This window comes from Purpureocillium takamizusanense, chromosome 5 (assembly GCF_022605165.1).
Source record: "Purpureocillium takamizusanense chromosome 5, complete sequence".
Taxonomy (NCBI): Eukaryota; Fungi; Ascomycota; class Sordariomycetes; order Hypocreales; family Ophiocordycipitaceae; genus Purpureocillium; species Purpureocillium takamizusanense.
In genome coordinates this window covers 2,292,870-2,310,582 of record NC_063072.1, presented here as the reverse complement: position 1 = coordinate 2,310,582, position 17,713 = coordinate 2,292,870, and the positions used below count along the sequence as shown (strand labels likewise).

Sequence of the window (17,713 nt, the reverse complement as noted above, 5' to 3'; positions counted from 1 at the left end):
AGGCGCCTTCTCGGCCCTGCGCTTCGACACGCCCCCCCCCGGATTTTCGCGGGGTCAATGGCTCCCTGGCACCCCCCCCCCCCTTTCTTCCGCCCCCAATGAGTGAGCCAGGGGCGGCGACGCGCGGGGGGCCCCGGCCAAGGTAGGCTGGCTCTTCGGCAAGCCACAAACCTACCAGGTACGTGCGAGCGTGCGGGCGGCGGACCTCCCTTGGCCGTCCGCCTTCCCCGTTGGGACAGACAGACGGGACGGACAATGAGAGAGCATGGGACACCTCTGCATGGCAAACACTGACTTACTTACTGACTGGCTGGCGGACTGTTGGGGCCCGCGGCGTGAAAGAATTACCCCTTTGTCTTGCATCCGACCGACCGAGCTCGCTGGTTGCAGTACGTAATCGGCATCGTCCTCGTACCGTGTGTGGCCCGTCCGTCCGTCCGTCGAAGCGCCCGAGGCGAAGAAACAAGACGACTCGCTCCATCCATGTACTATCTGGAATCTGGGCCGAAGCGGCGGGCTCACGATGCCACCACCACCACCACCACCACCTCCATAGCTACCCATTCCCCCCGGCCCTCGCCCTCCCTTGCAGTAGTCAACGTGCAGTACATGCAGTACGTGCAGTACGTTGATGCGTGGGAACCGACATGCCTCCCATGCTCCCCAACAACAAAACGTGGGGAGCTGCGCCCACCTCGTTCAAGTCAGCGGCCGCCTTTACATAATGGTAATTAGGCGATGACCCGCATCGGAATCGTCGACAGTTGCGTCGTTCCGGGGTACGGAGGTTGTGGGCGGACCTGAGCAGCCCGCCGTGACGGGTCTCACATGCTACCAAGACACAGCGAAGCGACGCGAAAGCATTTTATCCATCACACCGACTTATTTCGTCAATTCCCGGTCAACAGTACATTCTTGTGCATCTATGACCCCATGACTGGGACAAATTCCAGGACATTACCCTCCATCCTGAAGTGGTTGCAGCTCGCCTCTTGTTCTGATGAGGCGGGTCCCATTGATCCCCCCTTCCAGCTATCGTATCAACGCTTTGGACAGACCTGTTGCCCTTGTGCTTAGAGCAATGACTCCCCCAGCTCCGGATATCCGTAAACTCCAGCAGTGTCCATAAAACAAAGAAGACGAAAAATGAATGGAAAAAAGAGGCGGGACGTGCGTGCTGCATGTAAAGAAATAACGGCTCAAAACTCAAGACGCTTCTTGCAATGTACAGCGCGCCTGGTTCCGCTGTGATGCGCCAGTGGCTGGGCCTTTTTCGTCTCCAGCGCTGGATGCGTCTCGTGTCTGAATAAATCCTGGAGCAATGCGAAGGTGCAGTCGATAGTATCGCTCATGCGCCTGATCATTGCCGTGTCCAGCGTGCTCTGCTTTGTGCGCCAGGTCAGGGCGGTAGACTGTGCCTCACACTCGGCGTAGACCGCCTCAATGACTCCGGCCGCTCCTCGTCTATCGGCTGCCGGCCTTCTTGTCTCCCATCTTGAGGCGCTTTTTGCAGTCCTCGCAGTACCATTTCGCTGTAGACCCGCCCCGTGTCAGCGGACGGACGACCGCGACATAAAGGAGCGCAGTAGTTGCAAACATGGGGAAATGCTTACTCTTCGAGCCTGGCGCGACCTTGAGGCCTACGCACTGCAGATGGAACCACTCGCGTTCGCACTCGTCCGCGTCACACGCCACCATTTCGCCGTAGCTGACGCTGTTACAGTAGCAGTACGTTGGCTCGTCTGCATCGATGTCGTTATCATCGTCCTCGTCGCCCTGAAGGCTGCTGCTGTTTGCGTCAGACTCAATGACTTGTGGTGCCAGAGCCTGTGCAACGGAGCCACCCTTCTTATGGCTCTTCTTGCTCGCCCCACCGTTATCAGTATTCCTGGATGATCGCGGCCGAGCCGCCTCTTGAAAGGTTGCCAGCGCCGGAGTCGACGGTTTGCTTGCCCTGCCGCTCTTTGTTGTCACTGTTGCAGTGTTTTGCGGCTGTGGTGCTACAGGCTCGTTCTTGTTCTCGGTTTCGTCTTTGCTGTCCTTCTTCCCTGCAGTGGACGGCGGCCTGGAGCTGCTGTCTGGTCGGTCCGCCTCCTTCTTGATCGTCTCAGGCTTAAGTGGAACAATGGTCTCCTTGACAGGTTTGGCTTCATTCGCGGGCCGTGGGAACCCGCTTGTAGAGGCCATGTCTGGAGTGCCGGACTCCTTGCCGTTGGGCTTGATCGACGCCGAAGACAGCGCCCTCGCCCTCCCATTTTCCGCGTTGGACGATATAGAGTTCTGTCGTGCACGCGAGGACGCCGGCCGTGGAGCGCTACTAGGTGCGGGCGATGCGCGTGCCTGTGTCTTGGGCTCGGGCAAGTTACCCATGACCGGCGAGGAAGCAATCGAGGGAGACATGCCATTCCTGAATCGCAATATCTGTTAGCATAATGATAAAGTATACTTAAAAGCGCTTAGAGGTTTCAAGGGTACTGGCTTTTTCTTCGCCTGGCTGCTGCCAGTGGGTAGAGCCTTGCGCTTCTTAGGGCCATCTGGCGCCGGTGTCCCCCGCGGGCTGCTCGTCTTGGCCTTGGGTGCGGCGTTCCCAAAGACGCTGCTCATGGCACGTTCCATGGGCTCTCCGCCGTTAGTGGTCTTTTCCACTTTGCGTCGCTTTGGCGGCGGGTTCCCGTTCGCGGTCGCTCCAGAGATGCCCAGGCCGACATTAGCCTCGGCGACCTTCCTCGACTTGCTGCTCTGAGATTTCTTGCCGCCTTCTGCTTTGTGGCGAGCGGCGAGATCGTCAGCGTCGGAGTCGTGATGCTGATTTCTCTGGTTCCGTTTCGCCTGAACTGCCTGCTTTCTCGCATCACTTCTAGCGGCAGCTTCCTCGGCGAGGGCTTGAGCGGCAGCGGAGATGGCAGCGGCGCCATCACGGCGGGCGCGCTCGGCGTGGGCTGCTTTGCCGTTGCGGTTCTCTGGGTAGGCCCAGTGTGTGGTGCTGCCCCATTTCGCCTCGTCACTGAACTCGCTCTCAAGGTAGGGCCACACGTCCTCGACGCGGGCAAGCTGCCGGTTCAGGGCTTCATTGGCAGTCGATATTACATGATTCTTCTCCTCGAGCGACACCAACATTTCCTGGATTTTGAAAGCCGTCTGTCGGAAGAGCTGGCGGCGAGGAATATTCGCCGGATCGAAGACGCTGCTAGGGGCGGCGGCGTTGGGTCCGTCTGACGGGGGAGCCGAGCGCACGGCACGGCTGGAACCGAAGCCGCTGGAGCTGTTCTGTGTGCTCATGGGCGCCGAAGAGGACGCGCCGACGCCAGCAGTGTCATTGGCATGTCGAGGCTCCGGCGCAGGTGCATTCGCGGCCTGCTCGACGAGCTTGAAAAGTTGGTCTTCTGGCCCAAAGAGCTTGGCGTCGACCTCCTTGAGCAGTGTGAAGTGTCGAACGAGCTCCTTGGGGAGCGCGGTGATGGTGTCGGCGAAGTGCGTGATTGCCGGGAAGATGTCGATGGGCTGGTCGCCCGCGGGGCCTGAGCCGGCTGCGTCTCTACCGCCGCCGTGACGGCCAGCGTGGGCCGGTCCTCGCGACGGGTTGGTGCGCGCTTGTCGGACAGGCTGGGCTCTGCGATGCGCTGGGGCGTCCGCAAGGGACGGCCTGGCAGACTTCATCGTGTGGAGGAGCGCGGCGGTCGCGACGCGGTGGTAGGGAGGGGTCGTGGGCGTGTCGGGGGGGATTGCTCGAGTTGGTCGCGAGGGCTCGCAGGGGAAGCGTCGTGTCTCTCGTAGTCGAAGGCTGATTCCGGCTTTGCTTGTCGGTCTCTCCGCGCTCGTGGCGGGGGGGCTGGCTCTCGAGAACGAGGGAAAGGCGAAGACGATTCAGAAAAGAATAACGCAGAAGCAGGCCCTGAGATTGAGGATAGTCTAGTCCATTCTTGCAAGGGCCCAGCAACCGGTCGACGGGATCATGAAGGTAAGGTAAGCCGTGTGGCGAGGACGGGTGACGAGAGAGAGAGAGAGGAAGACGGAGAGCGGGAGGAAGCGGTGGTGCACCTGGCGTGGTAGTGCTGGTGGTGGTGGTGGAGGACGACGACCGAGCCGGAACGACGAGAGATGCAGATCAGATGCCGCCCGCCCTAGCCAATTCTTCCATTCGAATTTGGCACCTGCCCGGGCGCGGGCCTCCACAGCAGCTGGGCACGGCTCAAGCTAGCCTCCATGAGCCCTGGAGGTGCCTCCGGCGGGCACTCCAGCAATTACTAACGGGGGCCTCAGGCCCCTGTGTGTGGTGGGTGCTAGGCCGACAGGTGGTGGGGGCCCACTCCATAGCGATTGGAACCTGCTTGCGACCGCGACGAGTCCGGCGCCTGCTGGCCTCCATACGCGCGCCCGCTCAGCTGTCGTCGTCTTATCTTATCACCCTGCACCTGGCAACGCTGGTGGTTAGTATGGGCTGACCATCTCGTCACAGCAGGTGAGTTCTGGTTTTGCCTCGGGCGCACGTTAGGTGTCTTGCCGCGACAGGGCATGCCAGGTTCGCGAGGTGCACAGCACCGAGATTTGTCACTCCATTGGCTGCTTGGGGAAGGATGAGCTGCCGGCTTTGGCAAGCTTTATTCGCCGATAACGTGCGCCCGCATGTCGTCATCACGGCCACAAGAGACAAAACCCACCGTGCTGCCCACCTGGTGCGCAACGGGCACGGCGGACCCACGGTGGCCCGCCAGGTTATGCGCATGAGCAATTGAATGCGAAGAGCAGGAACCTGACTTCGTGTGATGCATGGAAGTGTGACTTCATGTAATTGAACACCTGGCGCCGCCAAACCGGACGCGCAGAGACAAGACGAAACGACGCTATGAAACCTCACTCGCGAACCCCTCCCCTGCACAGCACCAAGGGTGTTGCCAGCACCCATGCTCCTTCCTAGGACATGCACAGCCGCTAAAAAGAACCGTTGGGGTATCGATGCGACGTCTATTCCACCAGCCGCCGTCCCTTGCCGTTTCTCGCCCGCTCTGCATTATCGTCTCGCTCCTTTTGCTTCTGCCTCCACTGCCACTCCAGCATGACCCAGATGAAATGTTGCAGGTCGAAATCGGGCCAGTAGCACTCCAAGAAAAAGAGATGCGTGTCCTGGTGGCATTGCCACAGCATAAAATCGCTGAGCCGCTCAACGCCGCTAGTCCTGACGAACAGCTCCAGAGGCGGGTCCTGGGAGGTGTACATGTGCTTCTCGAGAGTTTCCACCGTGATGCTCTCGGGATTGGGCAGGTTGGTCGCACTGTATGAGCCCTCTCCTGACCACAGGCGTGACTTGGGCGAGTCCGGTGGTAGTGTTGCCGAGGACGAGTCCCCACCATCCATATCGACCTCGGCCTCCTTTTCTGCCTCGTCGCCGTCCCGCGCGGTTGAATCATCCGGCGAATCATCCCGGATTGTAGGTAACGGGTCGCGTCCATCAAGCTGCGAGGACAAGATCTTTTGCCTTATGCGCGACGGTGAGAATGGCGTGTTCTTAGGGGGCGGGGGAGCCAGGAATTCTTGGACCGTCGACTTGATCGCGGTCGTGATTTCGGCTCTTGATGTGTACGGAAAGCAGATATTGAGGACGGCCCTGGATAAATGTTAGCCGCGACCATGTAGGGTCCGCGCGGCGCATATTCAACGTACTTGTTATTGTGCTTCGTCCTTGCCACGGCCTTATCCACAACCTGCAGGACATCTTCCCGTATCATCTCTCGCTGGCCGAGAACTCGGACGCACGCGCCGTAGCGGTCGAGGATGTCTCCGTACGTGGTCAGCTGTTCTAGCTTGACCTTGGCCAGCTGCATAAGCCCCTCGACTTCGTGCTTGGGGCGATTGTAGTTCTCGACACTGAATGCGTAGACGGTGACGACCTTGACACCGCACCTGTAGCAGATTTCCATGATCTGGGGAACGGCGTTAATTAGGTCTCCGGATCGCAAAGTCTAGCACGAAAGGTACTCACCCGGGCGAGCGCCTCAAAGCCACGGTGATGGCCCTCAACGGTTTCCATTCGATGCGATCGGGCGTAACGCCGGTTGCCGTCCATCTCGAATGCGACATGTTGAGGAATAGGCCCCTGCCGCAGAGCACCAATAAGCAGGCTGCGAAGCTGGTTCAGAGCCCATTCTCCTGGCGGCGACTCGAGGATCAGACGGCGCAGTAAAGATACGGAGCTGGGCATGATGGGCGAGCAGGCTGGGGCGTCGATTGGAGGAAACGAGGGCCGAGGCTGCGTTCGGAATAGGGGAGGAACGCGACGGGGTCTTGAGGTTAGCGGGTGAGGGAAGCGTCGCTTTTACGCAGCATCGTCGCAAGTAGGATGAGGGTGGCGGCAATGGGGCGATGTACGCGGCAAGAGGGGAAGGAGACCAAGGAGTAGAGGCCACGACAGCCCGGGGCAGTGTTGGCGGTGTCTTGGAGGTGTCGAGAGGTGGTGGCCAGGGCAGATGGGAAGTTTTGGCTGCAGCTGACGAGGCGCGACGGGAGCAGACGGGCTCCCGAGTCCCGCAGAGCTTGTTCGGGGCAATGTGGCCCCTTGGCGCTGAAGGATGGCGGGCTTGGGTGGTCGCAGGGGGGGCTGCTCGAAAACGGGCTGGAGGCGGTGCTTGCGAGCCGCAATTGGACGCCTTGCTGGGAGCGGCGCTGGGCCACCTGAACTCGCACTTTCAAGCTTTGGTCAGAAGGCCTGTGGCTGTGGCAGGCGATGTATATGGCGGCCCTCGTTGGCTTACGGGGTACATGCACGTTGGTCTTCGTACTTCGTACCCAGAGGTGGGCAGCCCGCTGGCTTTATGGAAACGGCTCGCTAGCACCCCCATGTTTTCGTGCCTGGAGCCTTTTGAAGTTCACTTTGTCGACAGGTCTGTGCACATGCTGTGAGCGTTCTTGGGGGCGCCCGGCGCGGCACAAAGAGGTGGATAGCGACATGAACAGCTCACGTCTTTCACGTCCATCTCAGACTGCATAGCATCTCTTCCTTTGTTGGCCGGCTGGGCCCGCCAAGTGTGGCCGTGATTGTCCCGTCTCCGCCTATCGTGGCTCAGATCTGTAGCACTTGAGGCGCATTGCCACGCGGCGCCGAAGATCGGGTGACCATGATCGCTCCTCTTGACGAAACATGCCGCAGGAAAAGCGTGCGTGCCGGTGTACGTCATGCTCACCGACGCACGAGTCGCGTCCCGCACTCGTCTTCGTCCCTCGGCGTACTTCGTGAATGCAAACAAAGCACAGGGGCCGACTACAAGGTCGGCCCCTGAAGGCGAGCTGGGTATTCGCCGCATCTTTGCCAACTGGTGCAAGCACTTGTTCATCTAATCTTAGTCGCCTACGTGGAATCGCGGGCCAGGACAGCCAAGGACTTCCTACATATGATGAAGATGTACTTCTCTCGCGGTGGGCACTGTGACACCTCTATCTACAAAGCTGGCTCGTGAACTTGTTACGACTCGAGTTATCTATCCATCACCAGCAGCCGGTGAGGCTCGGTGGGACGTTCGACGAGCGCGCACGGTTCCGAGGCGCAACACGGCCCTTGTCGTCAGCAACAGGTGCTCGTGCCGTGCTGGACAACCCGGAGCTCGGTTTCCGTACTTTCCGCGCCGTAAACAAGGCTTCGACCTCGCCAGCCTCTCCGCTTGCCACGATTCGGCGGGCAGCGGGACGGAGTAATAGGAATGCTTGGTTAAAATCCCGACCACGTCGAATCTCCACCAATCTGCATCTGCGAGTTGCCGCACCGCAGAACCGCATTGTGGCTCCTCTGGCAGCTTTTTATGGTAAAGCAAGACATAGTGGGTACTTAGTACCTATATGTGAGAGCACGAAGCACCTCCGCATGGCAACTGCGTCGCAGAAACTTGGCAGGCGGGGGTTGCTGTGCAAAAAGAGTCCCATCGTTCCGCACGCTGCGTACTAGTATGATAGGAGTATTGACTTGCCTTCCAAGCTACACACTATCACAGGTACTTCGTGTGCAAGGCATCAGAGGCAGGAGCCAGCCAACGCTAAGCTGGTCGCACTGCGCGCGCAGCTTCCGCCCGCCGGCATCAAAATGGCACCGGCACCGGCACTATCACTGGCACATGCGGCAGCCGCTACCAACAAGCGAACCAGCGTAGCCCACCTCATCCCAGCCCGCCTGTCAGTGGCCACTCGAAGCAAAATAGCCAGAATGCCCCGCCGCCCGTATCAGCAGTAGCGACTGCTGCCCCACGCTGGCGACGCAGTGCCGTCCATTGCAGCTAGTCGCCAACTCCATCGTCGATGTCATGACGAGACCGCCAACTCCGTAAAACTCGGCCTCTGCGAAACAATTGCCTCCCCAACATCCCTGGAAACGCTCCCGTCCGTGTTGGCACTTTGTCTGGCAACTTCACGAAGCTTGCCTGTGCCGTTCACGATACTCCAAGCTCCCCGCTTCCCGTCTCCAAAGCTTCCGTGCAGAGAGCTTCCCGCGTCCCGCCTTCGCACGCGCCGCCATCATGGTGGTCTTTGATGGCCACGAGTACCTCACCGAGGAGGAGAAACGCCTCAAAGAGGATCGCGAGCGCACAAAATACTGGAAGAAATGGGGACCCTACGTCGCCGAACGCCAATGGGCGACAGGTAACCACCCTCCGCCGCTGCGAGCTTTCGCTGCACGCCTGCCATGAGGCATAAAGCTGACATGTCGACAGTGAGAGAGGACTACAGTGCCGACGGAGACGCTTGGAGCCGTATGCTGAACACCTCGTCCGTTGCATCCGACGATTCCCGTTAACTTCTACTCCCAGACTTCCCCCACGACCACGCCCGATCGCGAGCCTTCCGATGGGGTGAGGACGGTATCGCCGGCGTGTCTGATACGCATGGCCTACAAAACATTGGTTTCAGCTTTTGGAATGAGGAAGAGTACGCGAAAAAACTCCATGATAACATTGCGAAAAAAGTAAAAAATTCATGCCTAACATGCCATAGCGACTTTCTGAAAGAGCGCCTATTTGGATTGTCCAACCCTCAAGGCAACCATGGAGAGAGCGTCAAGGAAGCCCATTTTCACCTTGACAATACACCAGTCAGTACCAATGATATCATACAATCTAACGGCCAGGCGTAATGTGCTAATATATCTCGCTCCGTAGACGGTACGATCCCGCTCCGGGAGCAACAATTGCCGCAACGATGGCTAACCCTTACAACAGCACTCCTACATGAAATTCTTGTACAAATACCCCCAGAAAAAGTTCCCTTACGAGGATATTATCAAGGAAAATGCTCGCCGGTCGCGAAAGGAGAAGGAATACCAAATCATCGACACTGGAGTGTTCGACGACAACAGGTACTGGGACATCTTCATCGAAACGGCCAAAGAGACGGATGATCCCGACGAACTCCTTTTCCGCGTCACGGCGTGGAATAGAGGGCCTGACCCCGCCCCGATTCACATCATCCCGCAAGTTTGGTTTCGAAACACCTGGAGCTGGGGCAGAGAGTCAGAGGATAAGAAGCCTTCGATTGCGACGCATACGGAGACCGCCGCCAAGTCAAATCACCATGACCTCGGCGAGCGCTTTTTTCTCCTGTCACCATCGCCTGGAGTTGGCTCAAGCGGAGACGACGTGCTGCCCGAACTGATGTATACGGAGAATGACACCAACTTCAAGGCTTTGTACAAGCAGGAGAACAAGCAGCCCTACGTCAAGGATGCTTTCCATAGGTACATTGTAGACGGAGAGAAGGCGGCTGTGAACCCGGCTCACACCGGCACCAAATGCGCTGCGTGGTTCAACTTCAACGAGGACGGGGGCGTTGACCCTGGAGCGTGCGCAGGTATGACCCTGTTCCCAACATCACACAATGCATATAAAAGCCCGGCTAACGAGCGCAGTGGTCCGTTTCCGGTTCACCAAGAAGGACATGACCTTCCTGGACGAAGAGGAATTCGACGACATCATCGAAAAGCGCAGAGAAGAGGCCGACGAATTCTACTACAGAATCAGCCCCATGCCGATGACGGATGACCTGCGAAATATTCAAAGGCAGGCCTTCTCAGGCATGATGTGGACAAAGCAGCATTATCACTTTATCTGGGATCAGTGGGCTAACGGCGACCCGTCGATGCCCCCACCCCCGCCGGATCGCATAGGAGTGCGCAACTCGCAATGGAAACACATGTACTGTGACGATATCCTGTCGATGCCGGACTCTTGGGAGTATCCATTCTTCGCAGCCTGGGACAGCGCGTTCCATTGCATACCGCTCGCCATGCTGGACCCCGACTTTGCGAAGAAACAGCTCGACCTGTTCACAAGGGAGTGGTACTGCCACCCGAACGGCCAGCTCCCAGCGTGAGTCCCTCTTTGAAGTCACGCAACGTCTCAAACGCCCATGCTTACCTCATCTAGATACGAGTGGAACTTTGGTGATGTGAACCCGCCTGTCCACGCCTGGGCTACCTTCAGGGTCTTCAAGATTGAGAGGAAGATGTATGGACGTCAGGACCTCGACTTCCTCGAGCGTGTGTTCCAAAAGCTACTGCTCAATTTCACCTGGTGGGTAAATCGAAAGGACACAGATGGCAAAAACGTTTTCGAGGGCGGTTTCCTCGGCCTCGACAATATTGGCCTATTCAACCGGTCGGAGCCATTGCCCACCGGGGGCGTCTTGGAACAGGCGGACAGCACCGGCTGGATGGCATTCTTCTGCCTGTCCATGCTCAACATTGCCCTCGAGCTGGCCAAGCACCGCCGCATCTATGAGGACATTGCCTCCAAGTTCTTTGAACACTTTATCCTCATTAGTGACGCCATGACTTTCCGGGCGGGCAAGGACGAGAAGTCCCTCTGGAACGAGGAAGATGGTTTCTACTACGACGCCATCTCTTGGGGCGGCCCGTGGATCGAGCAGCTCCCCGTTCGGTCCTTGGTTGGACTCATCCCTCTCTATGCCACAACAACTTTGGAACCAGAATTGATAAACAAGCTCCCGTCCTTCAAGAAGAGGGTCGAATGGTTCGTGCACAACCGGGTCGATCTGGCTGAGAGAAACATGGCCAGTATTAGGAAGAGGGGCAAGGGCGACCGCATCCTGCTCTCCATCGTCAGCAGGGATCGTCTGGAGAAAATTCTCAAGCGGATGCTTGACGAGGATGAGTTTTTCAGCGACCATGGTATCCGCTCGCTGTCAAAGTATCACAAGGAACACCCGTACTCTATGGATGTCAACGGCCAGAAGTTCTGTGTGGGATACGTGCCGGGAGACTCCGACACTGGACTTTTCGGTGGCAACAGCAATTGGAGAGGGCCGATTTGGCTGTGTGTCAACTTTTTGCTTGTTGAGTCTCTCCAGAGGTTCTTCCTCTTCTACGGACCGGAACTTCAGGTCGAGTGCCCTACAGGCAGTGGCGATTACATGCATCTAGGCAAGGTATCCGAGGAAATTCAGCACCGTCTTCAGCACCTCTTCGCGCGGAAAGACGACGGCCGACGAAGCGTCAACCATGGAGACGATCGCCTCGACTTCGATGAACACTGGAAGGACTACCTCTGGTTCTACGAATTCTTCGATGGTGACTCGGGTCGTGGCCTGGGCGCGTCACATCAGTGCGGATGGACAGGCTTGATTGCGCGGATGATTCACGACACGGGGTAAGTTTTTCAACGAACCATCCCTCCCACCTCTTGAACAATCGCTGACAGCTCGTGCAGTGTTAACTGCCGTTTGCCGCAAACGCCTCGCACGCCGTCCGTCGCCATGGCGCATTACTTTGACGACATGTTCCAGCGCACCATCGACAGCGGAACCCCCCGCTCGAACGGCCTGCGGCATGTCCGCCGGTCTTCGATAGCCCGCTCCATAGGCGCCCGCAGTGACTTTGACACGTCCGTCAACGGCGCGGACGACGATGCTGACTCGGCCGTTCACGACGATACCAGGTCGAAAGAAAAGGCCGAGGCCGACGAGCACATGCATCATTACATTGCGGACCAGCTAACGCGGTACAAGACCCAAAACGGCGACTTTGAGCATGAAGATGAGTTCGAAACGAAGGCCTGAAAACGTGTTTGGATATCTTGTACCGTCGGGAATAGATTATGTCTGGGACTGGAGGTGGCAGGTAGCGGCGGGTGGCCCGGCGCTAGACGGGAGGCGAATAATGGAGAGCATACAGTCCGGGGGCGCCTTTATTAAAAACGGATACATATAGATAGACTGACATATATCGTTCTACACCATTCAGGCTACACTGGGGCGACATGCGTTGCTCGCCGGAAGGACAAGGTGGCACGCTGAGAGCAGATTCGTCATAGGCATTCAGAAAGGCGAGACAATGCTTTCTATTTCATATCACTATCGACAGCCTTCTACACGGCCGGGCAGCCTCCCAGGCCACCCGCGCCGGCACGGTCCAGCCACCACCGAGGGGTGTTCGAACCGTTGCCCCCCTCCGCTTTGCTTCTTGCTCGGGTCCCGAACGAGGGGCCGCCATGACATCAAGATTGGAGGGAGGACTTGACGCAAAAAGAGGAAATAAGATGTAGTTGTTGTTGTTATGGTGGTCATGCGGTTGAGGTCTTGGTTGGTACATTTACAGGGTGTCCGTCAGGAGCTTGTTCATCTTGGCGATGCGGGCGGAGACGCTGAGGTCGATGGTGCGGTCACCGACCTCGACGACGAGCCCACCAACGATGTCGGGGTTGACCTGGAAAGAAATCGTCAGTGCCTGATCTCGGGAACATTTGGCGATGCTGCCCATTTTGGGGTATCGGGAGTTCCCGGGTGGGGCCACTCGCGTACCTGGTTGGTGACCTTGAGCTTCTTGCCCTGGCCGACGTAGGAGGACTTGGCGACGGCAGTCTCGAGGCGGGAAAGGGTCTTGCTGTCGAGGGCCTGATTATTGGTTCGTTAGCCATATGCCATGTCGCCCATCAATGATGATGCGTCACCATTCCGTGATGGGGAGGGGGTCGACGGGCACGCGGGGTCCGTACCTGAGCGCTGGTGACGGTCATCTCGACCTCGCCGCGGGCGGCGGACATGATCTGGCCAAACTTGGCGCAGACGCCCTGGAGGAGGCCCAGGCGGTTGTTCTCGGCGAGGGTGTCGAGGAAGTTCTTGACCGTCTCGCTGCTGGCGCCGGCGTGCTTGTTGAGCTCGGCGACAATGGCCGACTTGTCCTCGGGGGTCAGCGTCGGGGCGGCGAGGATCTGCGAGAGCTTGGCGTCCTTGTCGACGATGGTGCCGAGGTTGGCGAGCGCCTTGGCCGTGGGGTCGAGCGATGACGACTTGGAGGCGGCCGTGTACTGTAAATTGGCGCAAAGGCGTCAGCGTCGTTAGTCTCAGGGCTCCCCCAGCGCTTTCACGCACGACGCGTGCCGGCGGGCGGCCACTGCATCAATTGGCCACGGGGCCGTCCGCCGCGCCTATTCCGAGCGACAGAGGGGGTAGGGGAGGGGGGGAGGCCGTACCAGGGCGGAGGCGTAGGTGCCGTCGAGGCCGAAGACGGTGATGGGGGGCTGGCCCTCGGTGCCGCCGGCGGCGGCGGCAAAGCTTCGCACGGGGACGGCGCGCATGGGGAGGGCACGCTGGGGGGCGGTGGCCCGGACGGCACGGAGGGCTTGTCGGGAGAGCATGGCGGGCGTGGGAGGTAGAATTGGCGAGGAAAGGGTTCGACGTGGGAGAGGCAAGTCGTGGAGCTCGGCGGTTGAGGTTCTCGCGGTCGGCAATTTTGGAAGTGGATGCCTTGCCGGCTGTGAGGCACCAATGTTATTACATAAGGCAACAAGCCACGACTGCCACCACGCCAAGCTGCCCCTACCACCGGCCCACCACCACCAGAGGCACCTTGTTGTGTGGCTACGCCCACCATACCCACGGGCCAGCCTAGCCCGGGTTGTGTGTTTTTTTGAACTCGTTGGTCGTGGTCACATTTCATCCTGAGGCCGCAACGAAGCGAACCCGGATCATTGGTTCATCATTTCAACATCGGCAGATGGAATTTGACATGATCTGATCGGCAGCAGCACAGAGTGCCGCACGGCAAACAAAGTGAAACCTTGACTCTATTGTGTCTGCCAATTCTTGCAAGCATTAATATCCGTCATCATGTTTGAAAGCCACAACGCCGGAGCTCCCAAAACTATTTATACAAAGTCATGCGTCCCTCAATGAGAGAGATGCCTGCCCGTGCGGCTCAGTCGCTCCGCAACATGCTGTCCACGAGATCACCCAAGGGACCCCAGTAGTCGCGGCCGCTGGCCAGGCCGTGCTCGTCGATGAAGAGCACGTATTGCTTGAAGCTCGTGTTGAGATGCGGCTCGAGACCAAGCTCGCGAATGACGGGGTAGTGGTGGCAGTAGATGTGTGCGTAGACGCGGTACATGCGCTTGAAGATTTGGCGGACCAGCGCCGGGAACGACTTGGGAAACGGTACGCCTAGATGGTAGTCAGCCTGGCCGTCGCCCGCTACATATTGCTAGGAGTACAACGAACCAATCTTGCTCGGCAGCACTGTCTCGTTGTCGATATTGGCCTGCACCCACGTCATGAGTTGCTCGATGTACGCCGGGGCGGGCATCTTGGTCGGCTTCTTGTAGTTCTCGCTGTCCTGCCACAGATACTCAAACCTGTACTCGTCAGCTGCTTCATCCGTGACATGGGGGATGTGGTGGGGAGGGTCCGTACTCGTCGGTCGCCTTCATCTCGGGGCATGACTGCGGAGAGCAGAATTCAGTAATGGCGCCGTAGAGCAGGTTGATTTGGTTGTAGAAGTCGACCACTGTAGCAACGTCAGCGAGCTACCATTTGTCGTGCGGCGATTCCCTGCTTACTGTTGACGGCGAGCCACTCGTTCTCGTCCTCGCCCTCGGGCAGCTTGACAACCTTTCTCAGGCTGCCACCTCCCAATGTGACCTCGGCATATTGTCGCAGCTGGTAGCTCGTCGCGCCACCCTTGCCGACGCGCGGCCGGAACTGATTCTTAGTCCGTTGGTTACTGCAGTCGGCCAGGGCCTGGACGTTAGCAATGGTGTCCATGGAGGCGTCGGAGAGCGGCCGGCCGGCCGAGCCGTCCTCGTGGACGGGGATGATGGTGTTGTCGATGCGCGACATGGTCACGACCGACTTGGGGCTCAGGTAGCGAAACGCGGCGGCGGCGACGGCGGCGCCCATGATGTTTGCTTTGCGAGAATGGGCTATGTATGGGGGGTTTGCGAGGATGGGGAGAGAACTAACACTGTGGTCAGGAACTGAGCCATGGCGGCGACGTTGGGCAGCGCCGACAAAGGGTCGTGATGTCGAGGCCTGCGGCATTCCAGTGGTTAGCGGGACAATGACAACTCGGCGAGGGGCGCGCCAGCAACGGTCGCACAGGGCACATACCTGCGCGGCAGCGGAAGCGTCAGTCCTCTCGGCGTGTCCTGCAGGGCGCAAGTGTCGGGCGGGGGTAGCGCGATGCAGACGACAGTTTGAAGGCACAGCAATGTGGTGGTAATGGATGATGGCGGTGTTGTTGATGAAGCGTAAGTTGCACTCGCAGGGCGGCGGCGGCGATGATGATGATGGTGATGCAGGGGTACGAATAGCGTGTGGCGCCCTGGCCCTCCTTGGGCGCTGCTGGGCTGGGCTGGGCTGGGCTGCTTGTTTACGGCATTTCCTGATTGGTACCAAGTACATGGGGGTTGGTTGCCAGGGGCTGGCAGTCGCAGCCTGCCTAAGGTAGTACCCATACTGTAGGTACCTTCTTAGGTACTTCGTACCCACCTGGGTGCCTGCGCTGTGATTGCGATTGCGGCACCTACAAGTAGTACCGTGTATAAATTCCAAGTATAGTGTTCTTATGTGATGACTTGTGTGGGAGAAACAAGCGCATTGTTTGCAGAAATCGGACTTGATTCTTCAATACGACTGCATTGTCCTGTCCTATACTGGATCCAGTCTTCCTCTCTGACGACTTGAAGCTGCATACCGCTACAGTATATACTTCGTACTATACTTCGCAACTAACGGACCACTTTGGGCGGCCCTTCCCATTGCGACCTGCGCATCCAGTCCTCAAAAGTCGACGCCTCGAGGCCGAGGTCTTCGCGTGACAAATCCTCAGAGGGATCCATTGTGCCATAGCAAATCTTATCGACTGGAGCCACGGCAATCCATTCAATCATCTCTTTGATGTCTTCGTTGAATCCCGGGCCGACTTGGGTCGTCACAGTGTCACCCCATTCCTCGACCGAGATGGGATCGAAATATGCTAGTTGAGATGTCATCTTTGTGAAGATGTCGGCGAAGTCGGCAAAAGCCATCTTTTGGCCAAGCACAGGGTAACGCTTAGATCTCGTTAGATCTGGTCCCTTTGCGAACACCTCTTGTGTGAATTGCGTTAGCCACGACGGCTCATGTTGTCACATCAATAGCCGGCCACCCGCCACATCTGTATGTATGCATGCTCACCGCTCGCGTAGACACCAATGTCGTATCCAGGATCCACCCATTCTGACTGGACATTGCCGGGGATGGCAGCGCAAAATCGGACAGTCCCATCATCTATCGTCCGTCAGCTTCCGCAACATGTCCATCGGGCTCACAGCGCGGTCTCCTTGCCTTCTCTTCGAGTATACTGCTCCCATAAATGATTCGTATAAAACAGGCCTTTTGTTAGGAGCCCCCGCGTCAGATCGTGATTCTTCCTTCAATACGTGAGCGCGCCACATGCACACATACCGGGCAACAAGGCCGTTACGGCAGGCAGCTGCGAGCGGGCCATGACCTCAATTTCATCCTTGTGGTCAAAGTGATAGACTTTTCCGAACTGGCCATGACTTGCTTCTTTGATGTTTGGCAAGCTGCTAATCACGAAATGCTGCACATTGCAGTATTTTGCGGCGTCAATTATGTTGCGCCCGGATTGCACTTCATGTCGCAGGTCTTCCTCGCTGTTGATTGCCCCCTCTGGACTGCGGTGATTTGTGACGGCGAAAACTCCATGGGCTTCCTTGAACGCCAGGCGCAGGCTCTGCACGTCGTATACGTCACCTTGAACCAAGGTCAGCCTGCCGCTTCCCTCGTGCTCGTGAAGAAGGCGCTGCGCGGCAGGGCTATTCGGGTCGCGTGTAATGGCACGGATGGTGAAGAGATCCGGGTGTCGGGTGAGAAGAGCCCGCACCACCCCGCCCCCTTGGTTACCAGTGGCGCCTAGCACTGCAATCGTTCGAGATTTTGGGTCAGTCATTGTAGTCGTTTGGATGTATCGTATGGTTGTTTGGGCTTGTGATGATGAGCAAGTCGTGGCGCAAGCAGCTCCGGTCCTTCTGCTTCCTTTATATCCCAGTGAGTGCTGATCAACACCAAGGCCACGACCAGCCGGGGCTAGGTAGGCAAGCATCCGGGGCGAGCGACTACCGAGGTGCCTGATTTACTAGCCAGGTACGTTTCTAGAAGCACGCTTGCCGCCCGGCTGGAGCGACGTCTCGCGAAGTCCATACCCAGTGCTACCTTGAGACTCGGGTCGGACGTGTAGCTTCGGAGACGCGAACTGAGTTTGTCAGCGTTGCATCGTCGCCATCTCGCGGTTCGGCCGACTTGATATAGGTTACTGATCAAGCCGCGTTGTCTCAGCTTTTGCTGTTCCACATTCATGTCAGCTCATGGGGTAGGAAGTAGAAACGACCGCTTCCTTTACAAGTCTCTTCTAGTGTACGCTATACACCCTCCTGCCAGGGCACCG

General features: G+C 58.1%; 6 protein-coding genes across 7 annotated transcripts; 1 reads left to right on the top strand and 5 right to left on the bottom strand.

Moving 5' to 3' along the window:
* Nucleotides 1–860: 860 nt before the first annotated feature.
* On the bottom strand, nt 861–4,143 carry JDV02_006276 (diphosphate specific). The gene is made up of 3 exons (XM_047987654.1): nt 2,480–4,143; nt 1,614–2,407; nt 861–1,532 (listed from the first exon to the last, which is right to left on the bottom strand). The coding sequence occupies exons 1-3, from the start codon at nt 3,655–3,657 to the stop codon at nt 1,465–1,467; spliced, it is 2,040 nt and encodes a 679-aa protein (XP_047843640.1). The 5' UTR covers nt 3,658–4,143; the 3' UTR covers nt 861–1,464.
* A 608-nt stretch (nt 4,144–4,751) lies between these two features.
* On the bottom strand, nt 4,752–6,754 carry RER2 (diphosphate specific). Its single transcript, XM_047987653.1, has 3 exons — nt 5,978–6,754; nt 5,659–5,918; nt 4,752–5,602 (listed from the first exon to the last, which is right to left on the bottom strand). Exons 1-3 carry the CDS (start codon nt 6,194–6,196, stop codon nt 4,963–4,965), a joined length of 1,119 nt encoding a protein of 372 aa, XP_047843639.1. The 5' UTR covers nt 6,197–6,754; the 3' UTR covers nt 4,752–4,962.
* Nucleotides 6,755–8,495: 1,741 nt separating this feature from the next.
* JDV02_006274 (uncharacterized protein) lies at nt 8,496–12,048 on the top strand (the record flags this gene model as incomplete). The annotated part of the gene is made up of 8 exons (XM_047987652.1): nt 8,496–8,619; nt 8,691–8,729; nt 8,787–8,904; nt 8,971–9,067; nt 9,195–9,822; nt 9,881–10,340; nt 10,398–11,639; nt 11,700–12,048. The coding sequence occupies 8 exons, from the start codon at nt 8,496–8,498 to the stop codon at nt 12,046–12,048; spliced, it is 3,057 nt and encodes a 1,018-aa protein (XP_047843638.1).
* A 250-nt stretch (nt 12,049–12,298) lies between these two features.
* On the bottom strand, nt 12,299–13,690 carry ATP5 (ATP synthase F0 subcomplex subunit OSCP atp5). The gene is made up of 4 exons (XM_047987651.1): nt 13,461–13,690; nt 12,984–13,295; nt 12,790–12,882; nt 12,299–12,694 (listed from the first exon to the last, which is right to left on the bottom strand). The coding sequence occupies exons 1-4, from the start codon at nt 13,623–13,625 to the stop codon at nt 12,581–12,583; spliced, it is 684 nt and encodes a 227-aa protein (XP_047843637.1). The 5' UTR covers nt 13,626–13,690; the 3' UTR covers nt 12,299–12,580.
* A 259-nt stretch (nt 13,691–13,949) lies between these two features.
* On the bottom strand, nt 13,950–15,549 carry DBR1_3 (lariat debranching enzyme). 2 transcript variants are annotated; one of them, XM_047987649.1, is made up of 6 exons: nt 15,373–15,549; nt 15,226–15,294; nt 14,823–14,986; nt 14,677–14,770; nt 14,485–14,618; nt 13,950–14,427 (listed from the first exon to the last, which is right to left on the bottom strand). In XM_047987649.1, exons 2-6 carry the CDS (start codon nt 15,246–15,248, stop codon nt 14,186–14,188), a joined length of 657 nt encoding a protein of 218 aa, XP_047843635.1. In that variant the 5' UTR covers nt 15,249–15,294; nt 15,373–15,549; the 3' UTR covers nt 13,950–14,185. The 2 variants fall into 2 exon arrangements, with proteins under 2 accessions (XP_047843635.1, XP_047843636.1); XM_047987650.1 differs by having other exon boundaries at nt 14,823–15,294.
* Nucleotides 15,550–15,992: 443 nt separating this feature from the next.
* Nucleotides 15,993–17,218, bottom strand: JDV02_006271 (uncharacterized protein; the record flags this gene model as incomplete). Its single annotated transcript, XM_047987648.1, has 3 exons — nt 15,993–16,354; nt 16,441–16,533; nt 16,711–17,218. The coding sequence occupies 3 exons, from the start codon at nt 17,216–17,218 to the stop codon at nt 15,993–15,995; spliced, it is 963 nt and encodes a 320-aa protein (XP_047843634.1).
* Between the last annotated feature and the right edge of the window lie 495 nt (nt 17,219–17,713).